The sequence below is a fragment of the Cetorhinus maximus genome, chromosome 2 (assembly GCF_964194155.1).
Source record: "Cetorhinus maximus chromosome 2, sCetMax3.hap1.1, whole genome shotgun sequence".
NCBI lineage: Eukaryota > Metazoa > Chordata > Chondrichthyes > Lamniformes > Cetorhinidae > Cetorhinus > Cetorhinus maximus.
In genome coordinates, this window is record NC_135880.1 from 89,665,595 (window position 1) to 89,690,753 (window position 25,159).

General features: G+C 42.5%; 1 protein-coding gene across 2 annotated transcripts in view; it reads left to right on the plus strand.

The window, feature by feature from the left end:
- LOC144695841 (casein kinase I) overlaps positions 1-25,159 on the plus strand; it is a 296,518-nt gene that overhangs the window by 150,042 nt on the left and 121,317 nt on the right. For both annotated transcript variants that reach the window (XM_078566880.1, XM_078566871.1), the window contains exon 5: positions 8,910-9,058. In XM_078566880.1, coding sequence (XP_078423006.1) covers positions 8,910-9,058 — 149 coding nt within the window. The remainder of the gene's footprint in view (positions 1-8,909; positions 9,059-25,159) is intronic.

Here is a 25,159-nt window from a genome sequence, read left to right on the forward strand (position 1 = left end):
GTCGAAGTATCCAGCGCTGGGGAAATCCTGCAGGCAGTAGATATCCACAGCCTCGAAGCCGCACACCTTCAGCAGGATCCTCCTGGTGAAAATAGCCCGGTCCATAGCTGCTCCTCCTTCTTCACTACCCTTCACTGTGACTCGGACAGTGTTAGGTACCCCATGATATGGGGTTTGATTGGTTATAGCCATTTTACCTTTCCCTGGCAGAATTTGTGATCGAGGTTTCTCCCCTGCCAGGTAAGTATGCCACCTTGGTTTAACACTTCATCTGAAAGCTGGCAGTGTAACACTCCTTGGGTACTACACTGGATTAAGTTTCAAGCACTAGAGTGTAGTTTGAACCCTTGTCCTTTTGGCTTGGAGAAGAATGCTACCACTGATCCCAAGTTTACGTGTGATAAAAATAATACGAGAGTTTTCAATAGGATCATTTCTCCTGCCCCTTTCTCCTTGAACATGTTGACTCTTGTTGTGTTCTGGTTTAGCCATTGTAGATCCACTGTTATCCTAGGTGAGAACAACTAATTCATTATAAATTGGGCTTTCTTATTCAGGATAGCTCAATTCTGTTCATTCTTGCCTCTTTTGTTACTATTTTGTTTCCATTTTCCCATTCTATAATTTTTAAGACACTGCCTAAAGGTGTCACAGCATAATGAGATGTAAATCTTTACGTTAACACAGCCCTCTTCAAATACTTTATCCCAGGGACATGTACTCATCGTGTTCTATACCTTATCCTTGCCTTATACTACATGTGAATGATACTGAGTATTTATATGGAAAACTGAAGTAAATGGTAAAATTTATCCTTACTGTAAAGAAAATTTTAAATCAATTCTGAGATGCTAGTGTGGAATCCCAATTTAAATGGGAATTGTTCGCCAGCTTTATTTTGGAGTAAATAATTTGCAGAAGATTTACGGTTAATACCCTGACACTTGATGGGAGTATGGAGCACTGCAGCTGCTGCACAGTTGTAGGCCTGTTTATGCAGGTTGCAAAGAGTCCTTTGAGGCACTATGTCCTTGTTTAACCTTTCAAACTATTGTGTGATTACAAGTTACTAAGTGTTTGGTTTAATGCTAGTTACTAGTGTTACATTTGACCAATTATCTTTCTGTTTTTCCCTTCTATCCTCTGCCCTTCTGTCTCCTAATACCATATGTGTTGCCGAGTTCTAGAGTAAGTAGTTCTTTCAGTTTAACTGTGCTATAAATTGAAAGCTTAACTACAAAATCTTTGTTTGTATACAATGCCAGGAACTGACACCCACACTTCTTCCGGTTTACATTGTACAGATCACTGAGTTTAGTTTGAATCTATGTTATCATCTTTAAAGGTCATTTAATGTGCTTAACGTGTGCAGCACATTATCCTAATACTTAGACATGTTAAATTATGATCAGTATAAACTGAAGTTTTGTTACAGTATAAGTGTTCTGCTTTCCTGCCCTTTCACTTTGGAAGATGGCCAGAATACCCTGAGATCACTACATTAAAGGAAAAGCTACTTGTGATTTGAGATGTAAATGTGACATGCCAGGTGCATAGTTTGCTCCTCTTTATGGTGGTTGGAAGGGGAACTGATTTGTTTTTAAAAGGGAGGAGATGGTACTTTCTGGGTTGAAGCAGATGTTGGGCAATATTTGCACTTCTCTATCAAGCAAAGTTTATTTTTATTAAATGAAAGGCTACTTTAGCTGAGAGTTGGTCCTCAGAGTTGGTGTAGTGAGCTGGGAATAATAGTGGAGAATTTAAGGTGGGAGAAAAATGTAGGGGTAATATTTACAAAAAAATACTGAATGCAATTTGAATGCTCGACATTTATTCCATCTGGCTGAGAAAAATCACCCAGCTGAGTTAGTAAACATTGATATTTCACTGCAGTGAAGGCAGTGGTGAGCCGAGATAATTTGTTTTGAGCAAGATCTTGATGCGCTGTAGCAAAATTATTTTATTTGCATGTTTTGTCAACACATGGCTGCACTCAGGCGACAGGTTAATCTGGGGCTGTAAATAGCAGAACAAATCCCTGTGTGCATGGCAATGGCTATTATTTTCTTCCTCTTTTTCTCACTCGTGTGTAAGCACACAAACAACACCACTACCAATCTCCATGGAAAAAGCAAATCAAGACCAAATGCAGTATCCAAATAGGAGTAGCGAACAGAGATTAACTGGGCCCAGAGTGCAGGCCGTAGGGTGACGGGGTGTCGGGGAAGGAGATGGAAGAGTTTCCCAAGGCTGGCTTCTATCCTCGGTTTGGGAACCACTGCCTGCAGCCATGATTTTTACTCTTTTAGAGCATCCATATGTGTGGATGTGAGGACAAAACTGTTGAAGCTTGCAGGTTCTCATTGTCTAGTTTTAACATGATGAGCAGTCTTCTTAGGTGAGGTGGTGTAGGGTTGCTGGCACATACAGAATTATATCCTGGCACTCGACAATGCTCTCGGAAAAGAAGGGAAGAAAATTGGTGGGTTGTGGAGGTTGAAAGATCCCGTGCTGCTATTAAAGCACTTCTACAGTGATGTGCTGACTGACATGTGACTCATTCACCAGGCTGACCTATTCTGCAGGCTGTAGAACAGAAAACTGTGGATAAATAATTTTTCAACTCCTAGTGAGCTGTGGATTAATTTCCTTGTCTAGGTATACTTTTTTTTTGGAGAGTTGGTGATGCACTCATTTGTTGGCAGCCCCTTTCTGTACTGATGCATAAAATAACGATCAGTTTAATTGTTATGTTTCCTGGCTTTTGATTGGCAAAGTTACTTGAAAATGGGTTCCAATGTTCCAATGTTCATCCAATCAAAATCCCTTTTCAACTTCAAAAAATAGCTTTGACTTCTGTCACTAAACTTTCGGCACCCTTCAACGTTATGACTGGAGCAGCAGTGCAAGAGGCACTAATCATCAACACCGATCTTTTCCTTTATGCTATACTTGCAGAAGCTGCTGCTATCAACATTGTTTTAATGCACAAACTCTGCACAAAGCTTCAGTATGGCTCAGTAGAAGTAAAAAGAAAGGGAATGTGGAAAATCTGAAGTATAAAACAGAAATTACTGAAGGGGTAAAATCTAATTCCACTGGAAGAATGCTGTGACAGTAGACCTGTGTTTTTTTTTTGGATACTGATTTGATCAGCTGTGTATTTTACAGAGTTTTATATTCTGGGAGCTGAGGGGAGTTTTAACCATATCTTTTTTTTAAGAAAAAATGGTGGGTTTGGATTAGGTTCAAGTCTGAAAAACCCATTTCCTGACTCAAACCCACTTCCATTTTTGCTTCAACAGAGACTGAAAGGTGAGTGCCTTTTTCTCCCTCTCCCCCTCCCCACCAGATCGACATCAACCCTCCCCCCTCCCCGCCCTTTGGTTAGCCCTATGACCTTCACTATTGGCCAGATGCTGGCTTGACTGGAAGTCAGCCTGTCATTCGTGTTGATTTCCGGGCAGGTAACTGATCACTGATGTCACCTGTAGACTAAAACTCCACAGCAGGCAAATCAATCCGGATTCCCAGATTTCTCATGACTTTCTGACCCAACCCCCTCCTGCAAGTCAGGTAAGTAACAATTCAGCCCTAAAAGTACTGAGAATCTGTTCCAAAACTTTGTTTTTGTAAAGCTATGTAATCTGATCTTCATTCATGTTTCTGAATCAAACACAAATAGAATGATGAAGCATAAATGAAGGGCATTCAGCCCATCATACCTCTGCTGGCTCTTTATAAAAAAACTATTCACCTTTCCAATCATCCAGATCTCTGCTGTTTCTCCATTGCCCTGTGTGTTTTTTTCCTTCCAGTATTTGTTGTTGCCCTTTGAAAGCGATTATTGAATCTGCTTCCACTGTCCTTTCGGACGGTGTGCTCCACTCGCTGTGTAAATTTTTCTTTCTTATGTCGCCTCTGGTTCGTTTGACAGTTATTTTAAATCTGTGTCATTTGGTTACTGACTCTTTTGCCACTGGAAACAGTACAACTATCAAAACCATTCATGATTTTGAACACCTCTATCAAATCTCTCCATAACCTTCTCCCCTCTAAACAGAACAATGCCAATTTCTCTTGTCTCTCCATGTGTATCCCTGGTACCGTTCTAATAAATCTCCTCTGCATCCTCTCCAAAGCTTTGACATCCTTCCTAAAGTGTTCTGCCCAGAATTTACCACAATACTCACTCTGGGGCCTAACTAGTGTTTTTAGCATAACTTCCTTGCTTTTGTGCTCTGTACCTTTATTTATAAATCTAGTGCCTTTTTAACAGCCTCCTGACCTTGACCTACCACCTTTGAGACTTGTGCATGTAATCCCACAGCCTTGTCTGCTCTTGTGCCCCTTTTAAAATTGTACCAAACATTATAATTTTACACTTGCATCTTTCATTGTGTTGATGTAGATTGATGACTGCAATCGACGTTTGAAGATCTGCTTTCATTTTAAACATTGTAGTGCCTCAACTTGAAAAGTTTAAAGTTTGAGTGCATAATACCTGGTTATTATATTTATTCACCTCAAAAATGACAATTTCGATCCAGGGAATGAAATGTTGCAAAAATAAAATGTTGAAAATATACAACAGCTTTATCAGCATCAGGTGAGAGAAACACTGGTTAATATTTTAAGCCCAGACCTTTCCTCGGAAAGCCCTTTATATTTAAAATATTTTTTGCTTACATTTTGGTTTTTAAATTTTACATTTTTTTCTTACCTCTGTTTAAAAACCAAGTGCTACAACTTGTTTCTGAGAAGTGACAACTAAGAAAAATGTCAGTGTAGTGCAAGAGCAGAGATGAAACTATAAAAGTCAATAAATCTGAACTATACGAGCAACCAGTTGAAAAGCTTGCATCAGGCTTAGTGCCATCATTTAAAGTAGCTGAGAAATGCCCCCATGTGAATTCATTTTCTCTTTCAAAATAAAATTTTTATGATGTCTAAAAGCCACTCAACAGTAGGTTTGATTTACAATACTAGCCTGCAGCTGTACTTGGGTCAATATTCTGAATAAGGTTGAGTTTCTCAACATTTTGGACATGCAGGCCTTAATATATGCATCAAGACTTACTAAATCTGTGATTTATAATTTTCGATTATAAATTTTGAGGTTTCCTAATTCAATAACAAGAAAAGTGCCGTAACAAATTAATGAGACCAAAAATATAGGTTGTCAGGAAAACATTACCTCTAAAGGAATAGTCCTGTCATGATAAATTATTAGTGATAATATTGTTAATCTAGTGATTTGACCCTGTTAAATGCAAGTTGTACAATTTTCCTTTTCCCCTCTCTAATTACAGAGTAAGTGCTGCTCATTTCTGTGGTTGTCTCTTGTCTGAAATATGGCTGCCACTTGCCCTCCCAATTCCCACTGTCTGACTCTGTTGCCATTGTGGTGCACTGTATGGATGCAGAATTTGAATTTATGCGGCAAATATTTCCTCCGGTTCACTGGTGCTGGCTGCTCCCTTTAAATAGCCTGTTTCTTAAGTCAGTTGAACAGCACTGCCCATTGTTGACTAATGAGATGGTAGGGTGCAGTAATAGTAGGGCGCAGGGGTGGAACCTCTCTTCACCACCCCCCCCCCCCCAAATTATTGTTATGATCCCTAGCTGAGGTTACCATTGAACAAAACAAGCCTGATCCAGGGTGGAATCCAGTTTGATAGATCTTAACTTTTATTTGTTTGCTTGGATACGTGAAGAGTAGCTACTGAACAGAGTCACTGGAGTCAGCTAATGAACTGTTAACAAAAGCATAAAACATTTATTAAACAAGAAAAGATGAACTATATTACAATACTCCTTCATCTACAACTATACCTTTACAGATAAGTACAGATTTGTAAGGATAGCAGAAGTTACAAAATTTATCGAATACTCTAATGTTCACAGTAAGTACACAGTCCATATACCAATAGGCCGCCTGTGGTCAGGCACACCACACTCTAAAACTAAGTGACAGATGCTATGGATCTCTCCTCAACTCCCCCCAGATGCTTGCCACACCGTGAGACAACCGGTCTCACCGCACTCCATCTTTCACGCAAGGGTTTCCAATCTCCACTTTCCAAGAACTCGCCTTGGAATCTTCTCCCAAACTGATGCTTTCTCTCAGACGCCTTCTTCAAGGGTTCACTTCCAGGGATTCAAACTCTCCCCTGAATCCCACGTGCATTGAAGCTTTCCTCTCATCGACTCAGCTGTCAACAGTACACCACTGTTTCACATGTCCATAGCAAAGAGATACAGACCTTCAGTTGTCTCTTTGGACCTGCTGGCCTCTTGCTTTAAAGCTGTTTTCTTTAAGCTTGAAGCTTGGAGCCTTCCTCTCTTCTCCTTACTTTTACTTCCACAGAATAGGACCATTCCCAGGTTTCTGTTCTTCCTTTGACTTGAAGGTCTACTTGAGACTTTCTTCTGTTCCACTCCCCTGGATTTCTTGGGGACTTTCTTCTTTAGCTTGGGACTTGCTATCTCTCCCCTTTGCTCCATTATCTCTCAGGCAGTTACTTTCAACTAACTTTAGCTTGGAAATGGCTATCTGTCCCTTCTAGGTTGCTTCTGCTTGGCACTGTCTTCAAAAACCAACCGAATTCAAACAGCTTCCATGTCAAACTGCTGTTTCTAGTTTCTTCTATCTGTGTGTCTGTGGGAGGGACCTGCCTCTCTGGACCCCTGTTGCTAAGCAACAGCCCAGTTTTTCTACTCTTGTGTTTGCTTAACTTCTCTTACAGTCGTAAAACTCATTAGAAATGCAGACACCTTTTAAAGTGAAACTAAGACTCAACTTGACCTTTCCTTAACACACAAATATAGAAATACAAGTCAAACTTAAACATTAAAGTTAAAACTCATTCCTAACACCCACAAATACCAATACAACTTACGTAAACTATCTCTTTTTCCTAACATTATCAGGATCAGTTTGCTGTGTTTCTCACACATATACTCCTTCAGTTGTGAAGTTGTGACATGAGCACAGTCAGCAAGACTGCTATTTTCCAAAAACTGGATGAACACTGGTTTGGTGCGAGACAGTTGATATAATCAGTGTAACTCCTGTTCATGTATTATTAAATAGAGGACCTGTGCAGGCATAAGTAGACCCTTCACTTAACGTAAAAGCATAATTTTATCTTGGCCAGAGCAGAGGTTCTTATCTTGCAGCTTGCTGGTGCCTGACTGACTTTTGAGTGTGCAAGTGTTGTTTTAAAAGCCCCTCTCCCTTTGACCCAGATATCAAAGGAATTTGTCAACACCCAGGTATTGGATACCTTGCTGAGTGGCCAGATAACGAATAAATGCAAACAAATGTTTCACACCTCTGATGGCTAACTCAACATGGGACTGTTCAAAATACACATTGAAATTACTGGCCAAGTATCATTCATCAAAGAATGGTAAACTCTATACTATGACGCTGATTCACTCTGCTCATTCTGTGGCTGATGGGGACTGGCTGATGGTCACCTCCATCGTAAGATAATGGCCCAAGATTTCATGTAACCTGTTGAGGAATGGCATTAGTTAGAAATTCCCTTTCCCGTTTAATCTCCATGACATCTGCATTTTCCTGGAAATTAGAGAAATGGCATGGCACCCTCTAGAGAGCACCTGGCACTTGTTTGAACAGGGCTAGCAGCATTGTATCTCAACCAAACAGATGGAAGAATTGTGAAATGAACAGCACAAAGTATGTAGTAAGTGAGAATGGTGAATTCCATGTCAACCAGGTTTCAAAAGATAATTGGAGAGAAAAAAAGATTGGATTGAGGGAGAGAAAGCACATTTTTCTATATCTCCCAACAATAATTGCATTTGTTAAAGATGCTTTGAGAATAGAATTGTTGTAAACCCACCCTTTACCCATTCTTGCCCTTTATCCTCTGTCGGTATTTTGTAAGCCTCTATTTGTAGTGTCTGTAATTGATTTTTGATTCATGCCTTTTCAAGCTTGCTGGCAAGGCTCAGTGCCAAATACTTTGTATCGATTGTGTTCCGATGAACTATGATCATTGTCATGCACAGTTAGAAACTCACCAACCTCACCATCTATACGCTGTAGATTGTGTCATGATAATCGTGAGGCATATATTGTGCACATTTGTTTCTCCCTTCAAGAAATTCATCAAGCACATTTTAAAAGTATGGTATTTCATAGGACAATATATAAATCTACTTGAATAACTTACAAGATTAATATATTGTGACAGTTTTGTGCTCGTTAAGGTTAAGTCAGCCAGTGGTGATAGTGGTTTCACGTATCTCATTACATGTTGCTGTTGAGTACTCCCCTATCAGGTATACTATGAATCATTTGTAGAGTAAAGGCCCCTCTTTGCTTAGATTAACCTTGCAAGGAAGGAGCCTTTGCGAAACATGCATTTTCTGAATTGACATCTTGTTACTTCTGCTGTGAATGAGCTGGTTGGATTATGTTGAATCACAGGCTTCTTTGTGAATTTCTATCCCAAATGAAGTGGGCTGAGTTGTCATACCAATTTCACATAGAACTCTTTGATCTGACAGAAAGATGAGCTTTCATTTTATTATTCTAGGCTGGTTTGCCACCCCAGTCCAAAATGGTTCAAAAACCAACCCATTGTGGCATTCGGTTATCCAGTAATTTATTTTAATAATTCTGTTCTCCCTTTGGCAAATGTTTGAAAACTCTCTTCAAACTGTTCTGACAGAGCCAAGCAACAGGCATGTATATATCAAAATCAAGAATTGAGTCAGCTAACTTTACGTGAATATGTATTAAAATGGGTCATGCTTTTATAATTCTGAAAAATTTGATTTGTAATCTAAATTACAAATTACAGTAAGAACATAATGCTACAGAATGTAGAAATGTAGATGGAATACTGATTTTTTTTTGCTTTTATCTACAGATGGAATTCCTCAGGTTTACTACTTTGGTCCATGTGGAAAATACAATGCTATGGTGCTTGAATTACTGGGACCTAGCTTGGAAGATTTATTTGACCTTTGTGACAGAACCTTTACCCTTAAGACAGTGCTTATGATAGCTATACAGCTAGTAAGTATTCCAATTCTCAATTTTCACTGACAAAGGCAGCATTAATCTGTTATCAATAGACTTACAAATTTGCTTCTAAATTTCCTGTTTTATGTTAAAGTGCACATTAACTCATGAGTATTGCTTTTGCTGATTTTTCTATGATGTTGCAGCCTTATGTTACTTTCTCGCAAAGGCATTTACAAGTCACGTTCTAGAGTAAAATTGCAATCCTCCTGACTTCAAAGTTGATTTTGATATCAATTAAGAGATTCACAAGAGACAGGGCTAACACCTGATGATAATACTCTGCTGGAAAGAATCATATGAAGCTGGTAATTTAATATTACCCTAGAATATTAATGGAATCTTGGTATCCTTCTAAATAAACACCAAGACTGAATTCTAAACCAGACATCCTGCAGTGTAATATGATGTCTACAGAGTCTGCAGAGTAAAGTAGTAATTGGAGTTAACTGAAACAAAAATACAGATAGAATAGTAAAATGTTACTATGTTTGGGATTTCCTGGTCCCGCAGAAATTCTCGGCAATCAAATAAATCTGCTGAAAGCTTTTTGTGTACAAAGTTGTCATCAGAGAATGCTTGGCAAAATTAACAATGGGCCATTAAGGCATCAATTAGGCAAGTTTTAAACTTTAATTCCCCTAACCTACTGACGGTATTGATTAAGGAGAGCATTGCAGTGCTGGAGAAAAAGGATGTCCCAGAGGGGCCAAGGACAGAATAGAGCTAAGGAGCAAAAAAGATGCAATTACATTGCTCGGTGTGGTCTATAGGCCACCAACCAGTGGGAAGGATGTAGAGGAAAAAGCTGTTAGGAAATTGCAGAGAGGTGCAGAAATTAGAGTAGTTATAATGGGGGACTTTAATTATCTGAATATAGTCTGGGGTAGTGGTAGTGTAAAGGGCAGAGATGGGTAAGAGTTCCTAGAGTGTGTTCAGGAGAATTTTCTACAGCAGCATGTGTCCGGTCCAATAAGAAAGGAGGCACTGTTAGACCTGGTTCTTGGGAATGAGATGGGCCAAGTAGATCAAGTGTCAGTGGGAGAACATTTAGGGGACAGTGATCATTGTATCATAAGGTTTAAGATGACTGCGGAAAAGGACATTGAACAACCCAGAGTGAGAAGAATTAACTGGGAGAAAGCCCATTTCAATGGGCTAAGAACGGGTCTGGGCTGAATAAATTGAAGCCAAAGGTTGGCAGGAAAAACTGTAGCTGAACAATGGGCTGCTTTCAAAGAAGAGATGGTTTGGCCACAGTCAAGGTATATTCCCTCAAAATGGAAAGCTAGGGCAAACAAATCCAGAGTACCCTGGATGGTGAAGGAGGTAAAAATTAAGATAAAAAAGAAAAGCTCATGACTATCAAGTAGAAAATGCAATTGAGAATCAGGCTGAATACAGAAGGTTCAGTGGGGAGGTGAAGAAGCAAATAAGAGAAGCAGAAAGGAATATGAAAAGAGACTGCCAGCTAACATAAAAGGGAATCCATATAGGCATATTCTTAGTAAAAGGATGGCAGAAGTAGGAGTAAGGCCAATTAGGCACCAAAAAGGGGATTTACACATGGAAGCAGGGGGCATGGCTGAGGTATTAAATGAATACTTTGCATCTCTCTTTACAAAGAAAGAAGATGCTACCCAGGCCATGGTGAAAGCAGAGGAAATTTAGCCATTAGAAGGGCTTAAAATTGATACGGAGTAAGTATTAGATAGGCTGTCTGCATTGAAAGTTGACGAGGCACTAGGAGCGGATAAGATGCATACTGAGGGTAGTGAGAATGGAAATTGCAGAGGCACTGGCCATAAATTTTCAGTCTTCCTTAGACTCGGAGGGGGGTGCCAGAGGACTGGAGAATTGCAAACATTACGTCCTTGTTCAAAAATGGGTGTAAGGATAAGCTCAGCAACCACCAACCAGTCATTTTAACTTCGGTGATGGGGAAACTTCTAGAAACTATAATTCGGGACAGAATTAATAGCCGCATGGACAAATGTGGTTAATTTCGGAAAGCCAGCGTGGATTTCTAAAGGGAAAATGGTGTTTAACCAACCTCTCTGGAGTTTTTCGAAGAGGTATGAGAGAGGGTTGATGAGGGCAATGCAGTTGGTGTGGTGTACATAGGCATCCAAAACGTATTTGATACAGTGTCGCCCAACAGACTTGTGGGCAAAGCTTTGGCTCATGGAATAAAAGGGACAGTAGCAACATGGGGCAGAATTTTCACCACAGCGGGTAGGTGCACGCTTGAGCGTGAAATGACTCGCGTTGATGTCAGGTGAGCACCCCAACGTCAACGCGCACTCACGCAATTATTTGGTCGGCGGGCACGCGCGGGAATCGGCAGTGACCTGGCTTCCTGACGACCCCTGCTGAGCCCACCCAACAAGGGCTAAATTCTGTCCGTGAATACAAAATTGGCTGAGTGACAGGAAACAAAGTAATGGTTAATGGATAAAAGCAAAAAGTGCTCAGCAAAGGACTTAGTTTCATACCCTTGCACCCTCATCTCAATGAATTTCAGGCTTGGCACGATGCTGAACTCTTCTTCCGCTGCCTTCGTCTCCGTGCTCACTTCATTGGGCAGGAGTCCCCTCCCCGTTCAACGGATCCTTTTATCCACCTCCAATATTCTCCCTCCACCTGGACCCCTCCCTCTGGATTCTTCTCTTGATCTTTTCATTGAGAACTGTCGGCGTGACATTAGTCGTCTCAATTTCTCTGCTCCTCTCACCCACTTTAACCTGTCTCTCTCTGAACTTATTGCACTCCGTTCTCTCAGGTCCAACCCTGACATTGTCATCAAACCTGCTGACAAGGGTGGTGCTGTTGTTGTCTGGCGCACTGACCTCTACCTCGCAGAGGCTGAGCGTCAACTTGCAGACACTTCCTCCTACCTCCCCCTGGACCATGACCCCACCACTGAACATTAAGCCATTGTTTCCAGGACTGTTACTGGCCTCATCTCCTCTGGAGATCTTCCTTCCACAGCTTCCAACCTCATTGTCCCCCAACCTCAGACGGCCCGCTTCTACCTCCTACCCAAAATCCACAAACAGGACTGTCCTGGCAGATCGATCGTGTCAGCCTGTTCCTGCCCCACGGAACTCATTTCTTGCTATCTTGACCCCATTCTCTCTCCCCTTGTCCAGTCCCTTCCCACCTACATCCGTGATTCCTCTGACACCCTACATCATATCAACAATTTCCAGTTCCCTGGCCCCAACCGCCTCCTCTTCACCATGGACGTCCAATCCCTCTACACCTCCATCCCCCACCGGGATGGTCTGATGGCTCTCCGCTTCTTCCTCGAACAGAGGCCCAAACAATTCCCATCCATCACTACTCTCCTCCGTCTGGCTGAACTTGTTCTCACACTGAACAATTTCTCCTTAAACTCCTATCACTTCCTCCAAATAAAATGTGTGGCTATGGGTACCCGCATGGGCCCCAGTTATGCCTATCTCTTTACAGGGTATGTGGAACATTCCTTGCTCCAGTCCTACTCCGGCCCCCTCCCACAACTCTTTCTCCGGTACATCGATGATTGCTTCGGTGCTGCTTCATGCTCTCGTCTGGACCTGGAAAAATTTATTAATTTTGCTTCCAATGTCCACCCCTCCATCATTTTCACATGGTCCATCTCTGACACTTCCCTTCCCTTCCTTGACCTCTCTGTCTCAATTTCTGGTGATAGACTGTCCACCAATATCCATTACAAGCCTACCGACTCCCACAGCTACCTCGACTGCAGCTTCTCACACCCCGCTTCCTGTAAGGACTCCATCCCATTCTCTCAGTTCCTTCGCCTCCGTCGCATCTGTTCTGATGATGCCACTTTCAAAAACAGTTCCTCTGACATGTCCTCCTTCTTCCTTAACCGAGGTTTTCCACCCACTGTGGTTGACAGGGCCCTCAACCGTGTCCGGCCCATCTCCCGCGCATCCGCCCTCACACCTTCCTCTCCCTCCCAGGACCATGACAGGGTCCCCCTTGTCCTCACTTATCACCCCACCAGCCTCCACATTCAAAGGATCATCCTCCGCCATTTCCGCCAACTCCAACGTGATGCCACCACCAAACACATCTTCCCTTCACCCCCCCGGCGGCATTCCGCAGGGATCGTTCTCTCCGGGACACCCTGGTCCACTCCTCCATTGCCCCCTACACCTCAACCCCCTCCCAAGGCACCTTCCCATGCAACTGCAGAAGGTGCAACAGTTGCCCCTTTACTTCCCCTCTCCTCACCGTCCAAGGGCTCAAACACTCCTTTCAAGTGAAGCAGCATTTCACTTGCACTTCCCTCAATTTAATCTACTGCATTCGTTGCTCTCAATGCGGTATCCTCTACATTGACCAAACGCAGACTGGGTGACCGCTTTGCAGAACACCTTCGGTCTGTCCGCAAGCATGACCCAGATCTCACTGTCGCTTGCAATTTCAACACTCCACCCTGCTCTCATGCCCACATGTCTGTCCTTGGCCTGCTGCATTGTTCCAGTGAAGCTCAACACAAACTGGAGGAACAGCACCTCATCTTCTGACTAGGCACTTTACAGCTTTCCGGACTGAATATTGAGTTCAACAATTTTAGATCATGAACTCTCTCCTCCATCCCCACCCACTTTCCGATTCCCCCCCGCCTTTTTTTTCCAATAATTTATATAGATTTTTCTTTTCCCACCTATTTCTATTATTTTTAAATGTATTTCCATCCATTGTTTTATCTCTACCTTTCAACCTATTTTGATCCCTTCCCTTCACCCCACCCCACCCCACCCCCACTAGGGCTATCTGTACCTTGCTTGTCCTGCTTTCTACCCTTAATTAGCACACTCCTTAGATAATATCACCACCTTCAGCACCTCTTTGTCCTTTTGGCTATCTCCTCCTATCACTGGCCCTCCATCCAGCTCTACCTGTCCCACCCCCCTCTTAAACCAGCTTATATTTCACCTCTTTTCTATTTTTACTTAGTTCTGTTGAAGAGTCATACGGACTCGAAATGTTAACTGTATTCCTCTCCGCAGATGCTGCCAGACCTGCTGAGTTTTTCCAGGTATTTTTATTTTTATAATGGTTAATGGATGTTTCTCTGGATGGAGGAAAGTTTGTAGTGGAGGTCCTCAGGAGTCAGTACCGGGACCCCTGCTTTTCCTGATATACATGAATGATCTAAACCATGGTGTACAAGGAACAATTTCAAAACGTGCAAATGATACAAGACTTGGAAGCATTGTAAACTGTGAGGAGGACAGTATTGAACTTCAAAAGGGCATAGACCAGTTGGTGCAATTGATGATTAGGTGGCAGCTGAAGTTCAATGTGGAGAAATGTGAGGTGATACATTTTGGGAGGAAGAACATGGAGCGACAGTATAAAATAAAGAATATTAGTCTAAAGGGCGTCTAGTTGCAGAGGGACCTACGTGTAAGCCATTAAAGGTGGCAGGACAGGTGGAGAGAGCAGTTAATAAAACATGCAGCCTCCTAGGCTTTATTAATAGGGGCACAGAGTACAAGAGCAAGGAGGTTATGTTGAACTTGGATAAGACACTGGTTCGGCCTCAGCTGAATTATTACATACAGTTCTGGGTGCTGCATTTTAGGGAGGATTTCACAGAATCACATTGTTACGGCGTAGAAGGAGGCCATTCGGCCCATCGTGTCTGCACCGGCTCCCTGGACATTTTAGCTCAGTGCCAATCTCCTGCTTTTTCCTCGTAACCCTGCATATTGTTTCTATTTAAATAATCATCCAAGCCCTCTTGAATTCCTCAGTTGAACTTGCCTCCATCACACTTCCAGGCAGTGCATTCCAAACCCCAACTACTTGCTGTGTGAAAAAGTTTTTTCTCACCTCGCCTTTGCTTCTTTTGCAAAACACTTTAAAACTGTGCCCTCCGGTTTTCAATCCGTTTATGAGCAGGAACAGTTTCTACTTATCTATTCTGTCCAGGCCCTTATGATTTTGAAAACTTCTATCAAGTCTCTTCTTAGCCTTCTCCTCTTCAAGGACAACAGTCCCAACTTTTCCAATCGTTCCTCATAACTGAAGTGTCTGAAGGCATTGGAGAGAGTGCCGAAGATGTTTGAGAATGGTTCCAGAGATGCTAAACTTTGGTTATGAAGTAAGATTGGAGAAGTTGGGACTCTTTTCCTTGGAGGAAAAAAAGGCTGAGAGGAGAATTGTTAGAAATATTCAAAATCATGAGGGGGCCTGGACAGGAAGAGAGGGAGAAACTGTTCCCACTTGTGATAGCATCAAGAACCAGAGGGCACAGATTTAAAATAATTGGCAAAAGAAGCAGAAGCGATATGAGAAGAAATGTTTTCACAGCAAGTGGTTAGGGTCTGGAATGCACTGCTTTTAAATTGATGTTTCCTGGTCACCGTCCCACCAACCAAAGGAAATGCAATGAATAGTGAAAAGAATGAAAATCTTTCATAATTTAAAAAACCTCTGTTAAATCTCACCTTCAACTTTTCTGCTTCGGTGTAATTAGTCACAGCATCTCCAGACTCTTCTCTTAATTATACTTTCACTGGAATGATGCTGGGGTGAGAATCTATCCTGCATGTGGTACTTTGGTCTAACCACCGCCTTGTACAAATGTATCACTGTCTTGTCGTCTTATGCTTTGTACCTTTGTTTATAAATTCCGAAGTGCATTGTTGGCCTTTATTATAGCCTTATCTACCTTCAAATTTCAAACAATTTTGCACGAGAGCCCCTGGGTCCCTCTGTCATGCCATATCTTTCAATATTTTCTCATTAAGTGTATACCCCTGTATACCAATTTTCTGTTTTCTTCACAAAATGACCCACTTAGCATAGCTTCACATCAAATTGCATGTTTGTCCTCCTGCGATATTTTACAGTTCTTCTTGCTGTTCACTAACTGAACCTGACTCCAATCTAAGCAGAACCATTAATCCTAGCCCTTTGCTTCTCGTCAATCAGCCAACTTTCCATCCACATTGCTGCATTCCCTGAATTTTTGCCGCAAACCTTATCGAAGGCATCATTAAAGTCCATATACACGATCTGCATTTCCTTTTATCTATCCCATCAGTTACTTTAAGGTCAAATATTTTTAGTAAATCTGTGCTGTCAACAATAATTCTAACGGTTTCTCAATACTCAATTATTTTATCCTGTAGGTAAATCCTTGGAATCCACACAACTGATCTTTAAAGTGGTGTTTTGTTTCCAAATTCTTCTCCTTGAACAGGTTGTTATATTTGGCTGTCCTCCGGTACTATGTTGTGATTATTATTTGTCTCGTCTCAGCTCACCCGCTGCTGAAGCCCTCATTCATGCCTTCGTTACTTCTAGACTCAACTGTTCCAACGCACTCCTGGCTGGTCTACTACATTCTATGTTCGGTAAACTTCAGGTCATCCAAAACTCTCCTGCCCATGTAAATTGCAACAAATTCTGTTCCCCTATCACCCTTGTCCTCAGTGACCACAGTGGCTCCCTGTTGAGTAACATTTTGATTTTAAAATTCTCATCCTTGTTTTCAAATCTCTCATTTCTCCCTACCCCTGTAATTTCCTCCAGCCCCATAGTCCTTTGAGATATCTGCACTCCTCTTATTCAGGCCTCTTGAGCGATTGCTTAGGCTCTGGAATAGGCTCTGCCCCAAGCTCTGGAATACCCTCTCTAAAATGTTTTTTTCCTTTAAGACACTCCTTAAACTACCTCTTTGACCAACTTTTGGTCATCTTACCAAAAATCATCTTTTTTTGGGCTGTGTCCAAGTTTGCTTTAGAATGCTCCTTTGCAGTGCCCTGGGACATTTCATTGTGTTAAAGGTGCTATATAAACACAAGTTGTTATTGCTAAGGAGAGTTGAAAAATTGTGGAAATAACGTCTTCTGCCTCTTCTCTGCCTTTCTTCAATATGCTGAGCCATCATGGCCCGGTGACTTTTAAAAAAAATTCTTTCACGAGACCTAGGCATTGCTGGCTAGGCCAGCATTTTTATTGTGCGTTGCCAGTTGACTGTGAGAAGATGGGGTGAGCCGCCGCCTTGAACTGCTACAGGCCATGTGGTGTAGGTACACCCACAGTGCTGTTAGGGAGGGAATTCCAGTATTTTGACCCAGTGACAGTGAAGGAACGGCGATATATTTCCAAGTCAGGATGGTGTGTGGCTTGGAGGGGAACTTGTAGGTGCTGGAGTTCCCATTCATCTGCTGCCCTTGTCCTTCTAAGTGATAGAGGTTGTGGGTTTGGAAGGTGCTGTTGATGGAGGCTTGATGAGTATCTTGTAGATGGTACACACTGTGCTTTGGTAGTGGAGGGAATGAATGTTTAAGGCGGTGGATATGGTGCCAATCAAGCGGGTTGCTTTGTCCTGGAAGGTGTCAAGCTTCTTGAGTGTTGATGGGGCTGCATTCATCCAAGTGGAGAGTATTCAATCACATCCCTGACTTGGACCATTTGGATGGTGGATGGACTTTGGGGGGGTCAGGAGGTGAGTTACTCGCCATTCTCTGACTCTGTCCTGCTTTTGTAGCCGCAGGATTTATATGGCTAGCCCAGTTCAGTTTCTGGTCAATGGTAACTCCCAGGATGATGTTAGTGGGAAATTGAGCAATGGTAACGCCTTTGAATGTCAAGGGGAGATGGTTGGATTCTCTCTTGTTGGAGATGGTCATTGCCTGACACTTGTGTGGCACATATATTATTTGCCACTTATCAGCCCAAGCTTGAATGTTGTCCAAGTCTTGTTGCATATGGGCACAGACTGCTTCAGTATCTGAGGAGTTGCGAATGGTGCTGAACACTGTGCAATTATCAGCGAACATCCCCACTTTTGACCTTACAATGGAGGGAAAGTCAGTTAGAATCATAGAAACCATAGAAAAGTTACAGCACAGAAGGAGGCCATTCGGCCCATCTTGTCCATGCCAGCCCGAGGACACCCAGGTGCCCTTTCTAATCCCACCTTCCTGCACCCAACCCATAGCCCTGCAGCTTACAGCACTTAAGGTGCAGATCCAGGTACTTTTTAAAAGAGTTTAGAGTTTCTGCCTCTACCACCAACTTGGGCAGCGAATTTCAGACACCCACTACCCTCTGCGTAAAAAAGTTCTTCCTCATGTCCCCCCCTACACCTTCTGCCACTTATCTTGAATCAATGTCCCCTGGTTCTCGAATTCTCCACCAAGGAAAACAATTTTATCCTGTCCACTCTATCTATTCCCCTCATAATTTTGTACACCTCAATCAAGTCACCTCTCAGCCTTCTTTGTTCTAAGGAAAACAACCCCAACCTATCCAATCTCTCTTCGTAGCTACACTTTTCTAACCCTGGCAACATTCTTGTAAACCTCCTCTGCACTCTCTCCAGAGCTATTTCGTCCTTCCTGTAATGTGGTGACCAGAACTGCATACAATACTCCAGTTGTGGCCTCACCAGTGTTTTATACAATTCCAACATTATATCCTTATTTTTATATTCTATACCTCTGCCAATGAAGGAGAGCATTCCATATGCCTTCTTTACAACCTTGTTTACTCGAACTGTTGCCTTCAGGGACCTGTGTACTTGTACGCCAAGATCTCTCACTTCATCTACCCCTCTTAGTATATTCCCATTTATTGTGTAATCCCTGTAACTGTTTGACCTCCCTAAATGTATGACCTCACACATCTCTGGGTTAAAATCCATCTGCCACTTTACCGCCCACTCCACCAACCCATCTATATTGTTTTGGAGATTATGGCTATCCTCTACACTATCCACTACTCGGCCAACCTTTGTGTCATCTGCAAATTTCCCAATCGTGCCCCCACGTTCATGTCCAAATCGTTAATATATAACACAAACAGCAAGGGTCCCAACACCGAGCCCTGTGGAACACCACTTGAGACAACTTTCCATTCGCAAGGGCATCCATCGACCATTACCCTTTGTTTCCTGTTACAAAGCCAACCTTTTATCCAGTTTGCCGCATTACCCTGAATCCCATGGGCTTTTACTTTTCTGACCAATCTGCCATGTGGGACCTTGTCAAATGCCTTGCTAAAATCCATGTACACAACATCCACTGCACTACCTTCATCAACCCTTCTTGACACTTCCTCAAAGAATTCAATCAAATTTCTGAGGCAAGAATTTCCTTTAACAAATCCATGCTGACCATCCCTGACTAGTCCATGCCTTTCCACATGACAGTTAATCCTATCTCTCAGGATTGATTCTACTAATTTGCTCACCACCGATATAAGACTAACTGGCCTATAATTGTTTGGCATTTCCTTTGATCCCTTGTTAAACAATGGAACTACGTTTGCATTTCTCCAGTCCTCCGGTACCTCCCCTATATCTAGTGAAAATTGGAATTAATAACCAGGGATATTAAGCTGCCAGTTTTGTCCCTCCTTTAACCAGGTCTCCGTTATAGCAGTGACATCCTGCTGCCATGTGTCTACCTGTGCCCTTAACTCATCTACCTTGTTTGTAATACTCCTTGCATTGAAGTATAAACAGTTTAACCCTATCAGTTTCCCTTGCTGGACACTTTTAAAACTTTGCTTCTCCTGTAACTCCATGTCTATCACAACGTCCCTAGCTAATGTTCTACCTCCATTTTTCTGATCTGAATCTGACCTATCTGATCCTACTCCTGGGATCCCATCCCCCTGCCACACTAGTTTAAATACTCCCCAACAGAACTAGTAAAAGCCCCTGCAAGGACATTGGTCCCAGCTCTGCCTGGGTGCAGCCCGTCCGGTTTGTACAGGTCCCACCTTCCTCAGAACCGGTCCCAGTGCCTCAAGAATCTGAATCCCTTCCGGCTACACCATCTCTCCAGCCACGTGTTCATTTGGTCTATCCTCTTATTCCTGCTCTCGCTAGCACGTGGAACTGGGAGTAATCCTGTGATTACTACATTTGAGATCCTGCATTTTAATTTATCTCCTAGCTTCCTGTACTGAGCTTGCAGGTCTTCATCCCTTAGTTTACCTATGTCGTTGGTACCAATGTGTACCACAACCACTGGCTGCTTACCTTAGCTCCCCAGAATGTCCTGCAGCTGCTCCGTGACATCCTGGACCCCACCAGGGAGGCAACAAACCATCCTTGATTCACGTTTGCAGCCACAGAAGCGTCTGTTTGTGCCCCTAACTATTGAATCCCCTATCACTGTAGCCCTGCCACTTGTTTTCCTCCCGCCCCTCTAAGCAGCAGAGCCACCCACTGTGCTGTGAACTTGGCTGTTGCTGCTTTGCCCTGAAATGCCATCCCCCCCCAACAGTATCCAAAGCGCTTTATCTGTTAGAGAGGGGGGTGACCACAGGGGACTCCTGCACTACCTGCCTGAGTCTTTTACTGTTCCTGATGGTCACCCATTCCCTTTCTGCCTGTGTAATCTTCACCTGTGGTGTGACCACCTCGCTAAATGTGCTATCCACGACTTGCTCAGCATCGCGGTTGCTCCACAATGAGTCCACCCGCAGCTCCAGCTCCGAAATCCGGTTAGCTAGAAGCTGCATTTGGATACACCTTCCGCACACAAGGTCACCAGGGACGCTGGAAGGGTCCCTCATTTCCCACATCCTGCAGGAGGAGCATATCACGGGTCTGAGTTCTCCTGCCATGACGTCCTTCTTGATTAAGCTAGTTACTCCCTTATAAAATACGCTAGCTCGGGGCCTTATTTATGTTAGCTAGGAACCTTGTTTCTTGACTAATCATACTTGTACATTGCTACATGATTTCTCTTTCACAAAATCATGTTGACTCTTCCCGATTACCTTGAGTTTCTCTAAGTATCCAGCTATAACCTCCTTAATGATCAATTCTAACACCTTCCCCTTAGGGACAAGCAATAAATACTGGCCTAGCCTGTGATGCCCACAGCCCATGAACAAATTAAAAAAAAAAGAATTAGGCATTTTACAACCCTCTGGACTCAAAATTCGGCCTGAGCTTCCGCAGAGTGTCAATCATAGTCAGATTGCCATTGCTCCTACTTTCCCACCTCGAAATCCTTTCAATCTTATCTCGCCTGACCGTCCGACTCAGGCCGGGCGAGAACTGTGTAAGTCAGCGTGCTCCTGGGGCCTTTGTCGAGGACTTCAGTCAGACACAAGTAGGCCACACACCCCTTTTTTTGTTTTTTTACAGCACTGGGATCATGCAGTCCAGGGGTTGGTAGGGGGGGAGGGGGCGTGGTTCAGACAGCCAGGGGGTTGGGGGTGCATTGGGTCAGGCCTGGAGAGGGGTGGCTGTGGATTTGGGGGGTGGAGGGGAGAGGGTGACCTGGGGGTTCAGTGAAGTCCCATTGGGGCGTTGGGTCTGTACAATAGCTAGAAGTGGTTTAAATTATTCTAGCTTTTCCTTGCTAACTATTCCTGTAACACAGTCGGAATCATTCAAAGTTTGCGATTTTAAAACGCATTTTTTGGCCGGGGGGAGGGGGAGGTGTGGGTGGGTGGGGAGAGGTGGTCCCCAGTGCATCTTTGGATTATTATATTGCTCAGAAGTTGTGGCCCATTGAGTTAAATAATTTCAGACCATGAACTCTGTCCTCCATTTTGAATTCCCCTTGCCCCCTCACCCTCAACCACCAGTTTGCATCTTTTGTTTTCATGTTTTTGTTTTCAGACAGAGCTGACCTGGTACTAGCACCTACTCCCTTTTCCTTTTGTTCTATGACATCTTAGTATTTAATCTCCCCGCCCTCTAACCTAAGGCTGACCTCTTTTGTTATATCTGACCCCTCCCCCTTTATCAATAGCATAAAACGCATCACATTCCTATCTCTCTTCAGTTCTGAAGTCATATAAGACTCGAAACATTAATTTTGTTTCTGTCTCCACAAATGCTGCCAAACCTGAATTTCTCCAGCACTTTATTTTTATTTAAGCAATTGGCATGTTCGTTTTTATTGCATGGGGATTGGAGTACAAGAATAAAGAGGTCTTGCTACAATTGTACGGAGCTTTGATGAAACCTGAAGTGGAATACTGTGCAATTTTGGTCTCCATATTTAAGAAAGGATATATTTGCATTGGAGGCAGTACAGCAAAGGTTCACTTGATTAGTCCCTAGGATGAGAGACTGAATAAATTGGGTCTATATTCTCTGGAGTTTAGAAGAATGAGAGGTGATCTCATTGAAACATTCAAGATTATAAAGGGGCTTGACAGGGTAGATGCTGAGGTGTTTTGCCTGGCTGGGGAATCTAGAACACGGGGGCACATTTTCAGGATCTCTTATCTTATCGTGTCCACGGACAGTCTATACATGGCCCAGCCAGAGCTGGACACATTTTTGCGACTTCTTGTTGAATTCGGCAAGATCTGCAACAGTGCAGGGTTCCTCTAGCGATAGGCATTGCAGGAGATGTTGCATAGTCTGTGGCTCAGTTCCACATTCACAAGTTGTCGGGCTGGTTGGATATCCCCATTTGCTTAGTGACACCTTTGAACGACCTACACCAGTCCTAAGTCTGTTAAGGCACTTCCAGGTTGCCCAGTTGCAATTAGCTCCTGGGGGAAGGCTTTCATCGGTAGAATTTCCATCGCTGGGGGTTGTTCGAGACTGGCGAGCCGGTCTTTCCACAAGGCGATGCGGGCTTCAGGTGGGGTTGATTGTAATGGAACAACACCGTTCATGAAGCTCTTCCTTGACTTTAGGTGGCTGGGTTTAGGTGTATGACCATGTAGAGGGTGCCTCTCATCTGATGTTTGACGGAGTCGCTCTTTCTTGCTGGCTACTGTTCTTCTTATATCAGGATAAGGGACTGATTATTTAGAACTGAGATGAGAAGAAATTTCTTCACTGAATGGGTTGTGATTCTTTGAAATTTTCTGCCTTAGAGGCTTGTGGATGCTCCATCATTGAATATATTTAAGGCTGAGATAGACAGATGTTTGGGGTTTCAAAAACTCAAAGTGTATAGGGAGCCAACAGGAAAATGGAGTTGAAGCCCAAGATCAGCCATGATTGTTACGAATGGCGGAGCAGGTTCGACCAGAGGTATGGTCCTCTCTATTCCTTCTGCTTCTAATGTTCTTACATTAACAGTTTAGCATTTTACTCATCTCAACAAATGTAGTCAACTGGGCAAGGATCCTTTTGCATACATATAGCTCATTGACACTCATTGGTTCAATTTCTTGGGCAAGGAACCAGAAATCTCTGAAGATAGGTGGAACTGTACCCCAGCAAATGTCAGCACCTTCAGATGAGGGAGAGTTGCAGAGGAGCCTGGATAATTAATTTCTGTTATTTTTTTTCTCCCAACCAAATTCTTACCTATAATCACTAATAATTGTTTCACATTCCTATTTACACCATTTGTTTAAACTGAAGCAAAATAGTTGATATCTCTGACATTACTTCATTCCTCAAAATTTGTTTTCCCCCCGAGACTTGAGTGGGCCCCTCCCTTGAAATCTCCCCACTACACTTACTATATTCCTCAGAATTTTCTTGCTACCTCTCTAAAATTTAGTTTGGGTTCAATCCCTATCCTTTAATTCACCCTCTTTTTTTATCTATAGGAATGTATTTATTTTTTGTGTTTTTGACTCATTTTTCCAAATTTCCTACTTTTATCATCCTGTTTTCTAACTTTTCTTCCCAGTTAGTCTAGGCTTGATGCCTTTACTATTATTATGTGCTTAGCTCTTTGTCTATCTTAACTGCCTTTTTTTTTGTTATCCTTTCTTATTTTCACAAACATTCCAACTATGTAGTCATTACATTCTAGTTGTTTTCCTACTCGCATCAGTTATTTATCCCATTTAATTTCCTGGAAGTAAATCAAGCAGGTAAGGAAACAAGCAAAGACAGGAGCTGCTGAAGTACAAAGGGGAAGAATTTAGCCTCAGTAAAACACTTTTTTTCCTCACCCCTACTCCCCCTCTCCCATACTTGCCATGTCTACCTCCTGCCTGTTAAATTACTATACCCCTGTTTCCCTTTGGAGCTTTCTTGCAAGTGACTGCTCTGCGTGGTTGCTAAGCCACCACTGGTCTGTTGAGCAGCTAATGTTTGCAAGCACTTATCATTACACTATACAAATACATAGTGCTTTAGAGACTTGGATATTCTGAAATATAACTTACTTGGCTGTGTGGATGATGCATATGCATGGTCAAAGGAATAGTAAGATAGCACTGCTTCTGCTCACTGAGCAATATACATAATATTTATTTTAGCTACTGAAGTTAACCTCTCAGTGCTTTTGGATAGTATAATTTGTGTGCACTTTCTGCAAAGCTCATATTTAAGATAAATATTCTTAAACTCATCATGATTAAACAGCACTGAAGGGAAGGGGAAATGTATTGTTTAAATTAGTCATTTTTTTGAAGTACCAGAGTGACTGCTTTCAAATGAACTATTTTCCATTAAAGGCTCTATATTGCACATCCATATTTGAGTTTTTATTCAGCAGGGGCATATTTTTGGTAAGGAACAAGTTGTTAAAACACCTACATGAAGCTTTGTCAAATAGCTTCGAAATGTGTATTAAAAATATTGTAACTTCAACAGTTTGTTTTGTTTTACTTTCCCTGTATTGATCCTTGTGCATGAATCACAAGAAGTTAGGATGCAGGTGCAACAAGTGGTTAGGAAGGCAAATGGAATGTTGACCTTTGTTGCGAGGGAGATGGAATATAAAAGTAGGGAAGTTTTGCTACAGTTGTGCAGTTGATGAGACCACATCTGAAGCATTGAGTACAGTTTTGGTCTCCTTACTTAAGAAAAGATAGAAATATATTAGAAACAGTTCAGAGAATGTTCACTTGACTGATACCTGGGTTTGTTGGCGGGGGTTATCTTATGGGCTGGGCCTGTATCCATTGGAGTTTAGAAGAATGAGAGGTGGTCTTATTGACATACAAAATGACAGGGTGTTGAAAGGATGTTTCCCTTCATAGGAGAGACTAGGACTCGGAGACACAGTTTAAAAATAAGAGATCGCCCATTTAAGATGGAGATGAGAAGACATTTTTTTCTCTGCAGGTCATGAATGTTTGGAACTCCCCGAGAGTTGTGGAGGCAGGGCCTTCCTTTTTTTTTATTCATTTAAGAGATGTGGGCATTCCTGTCTAAGC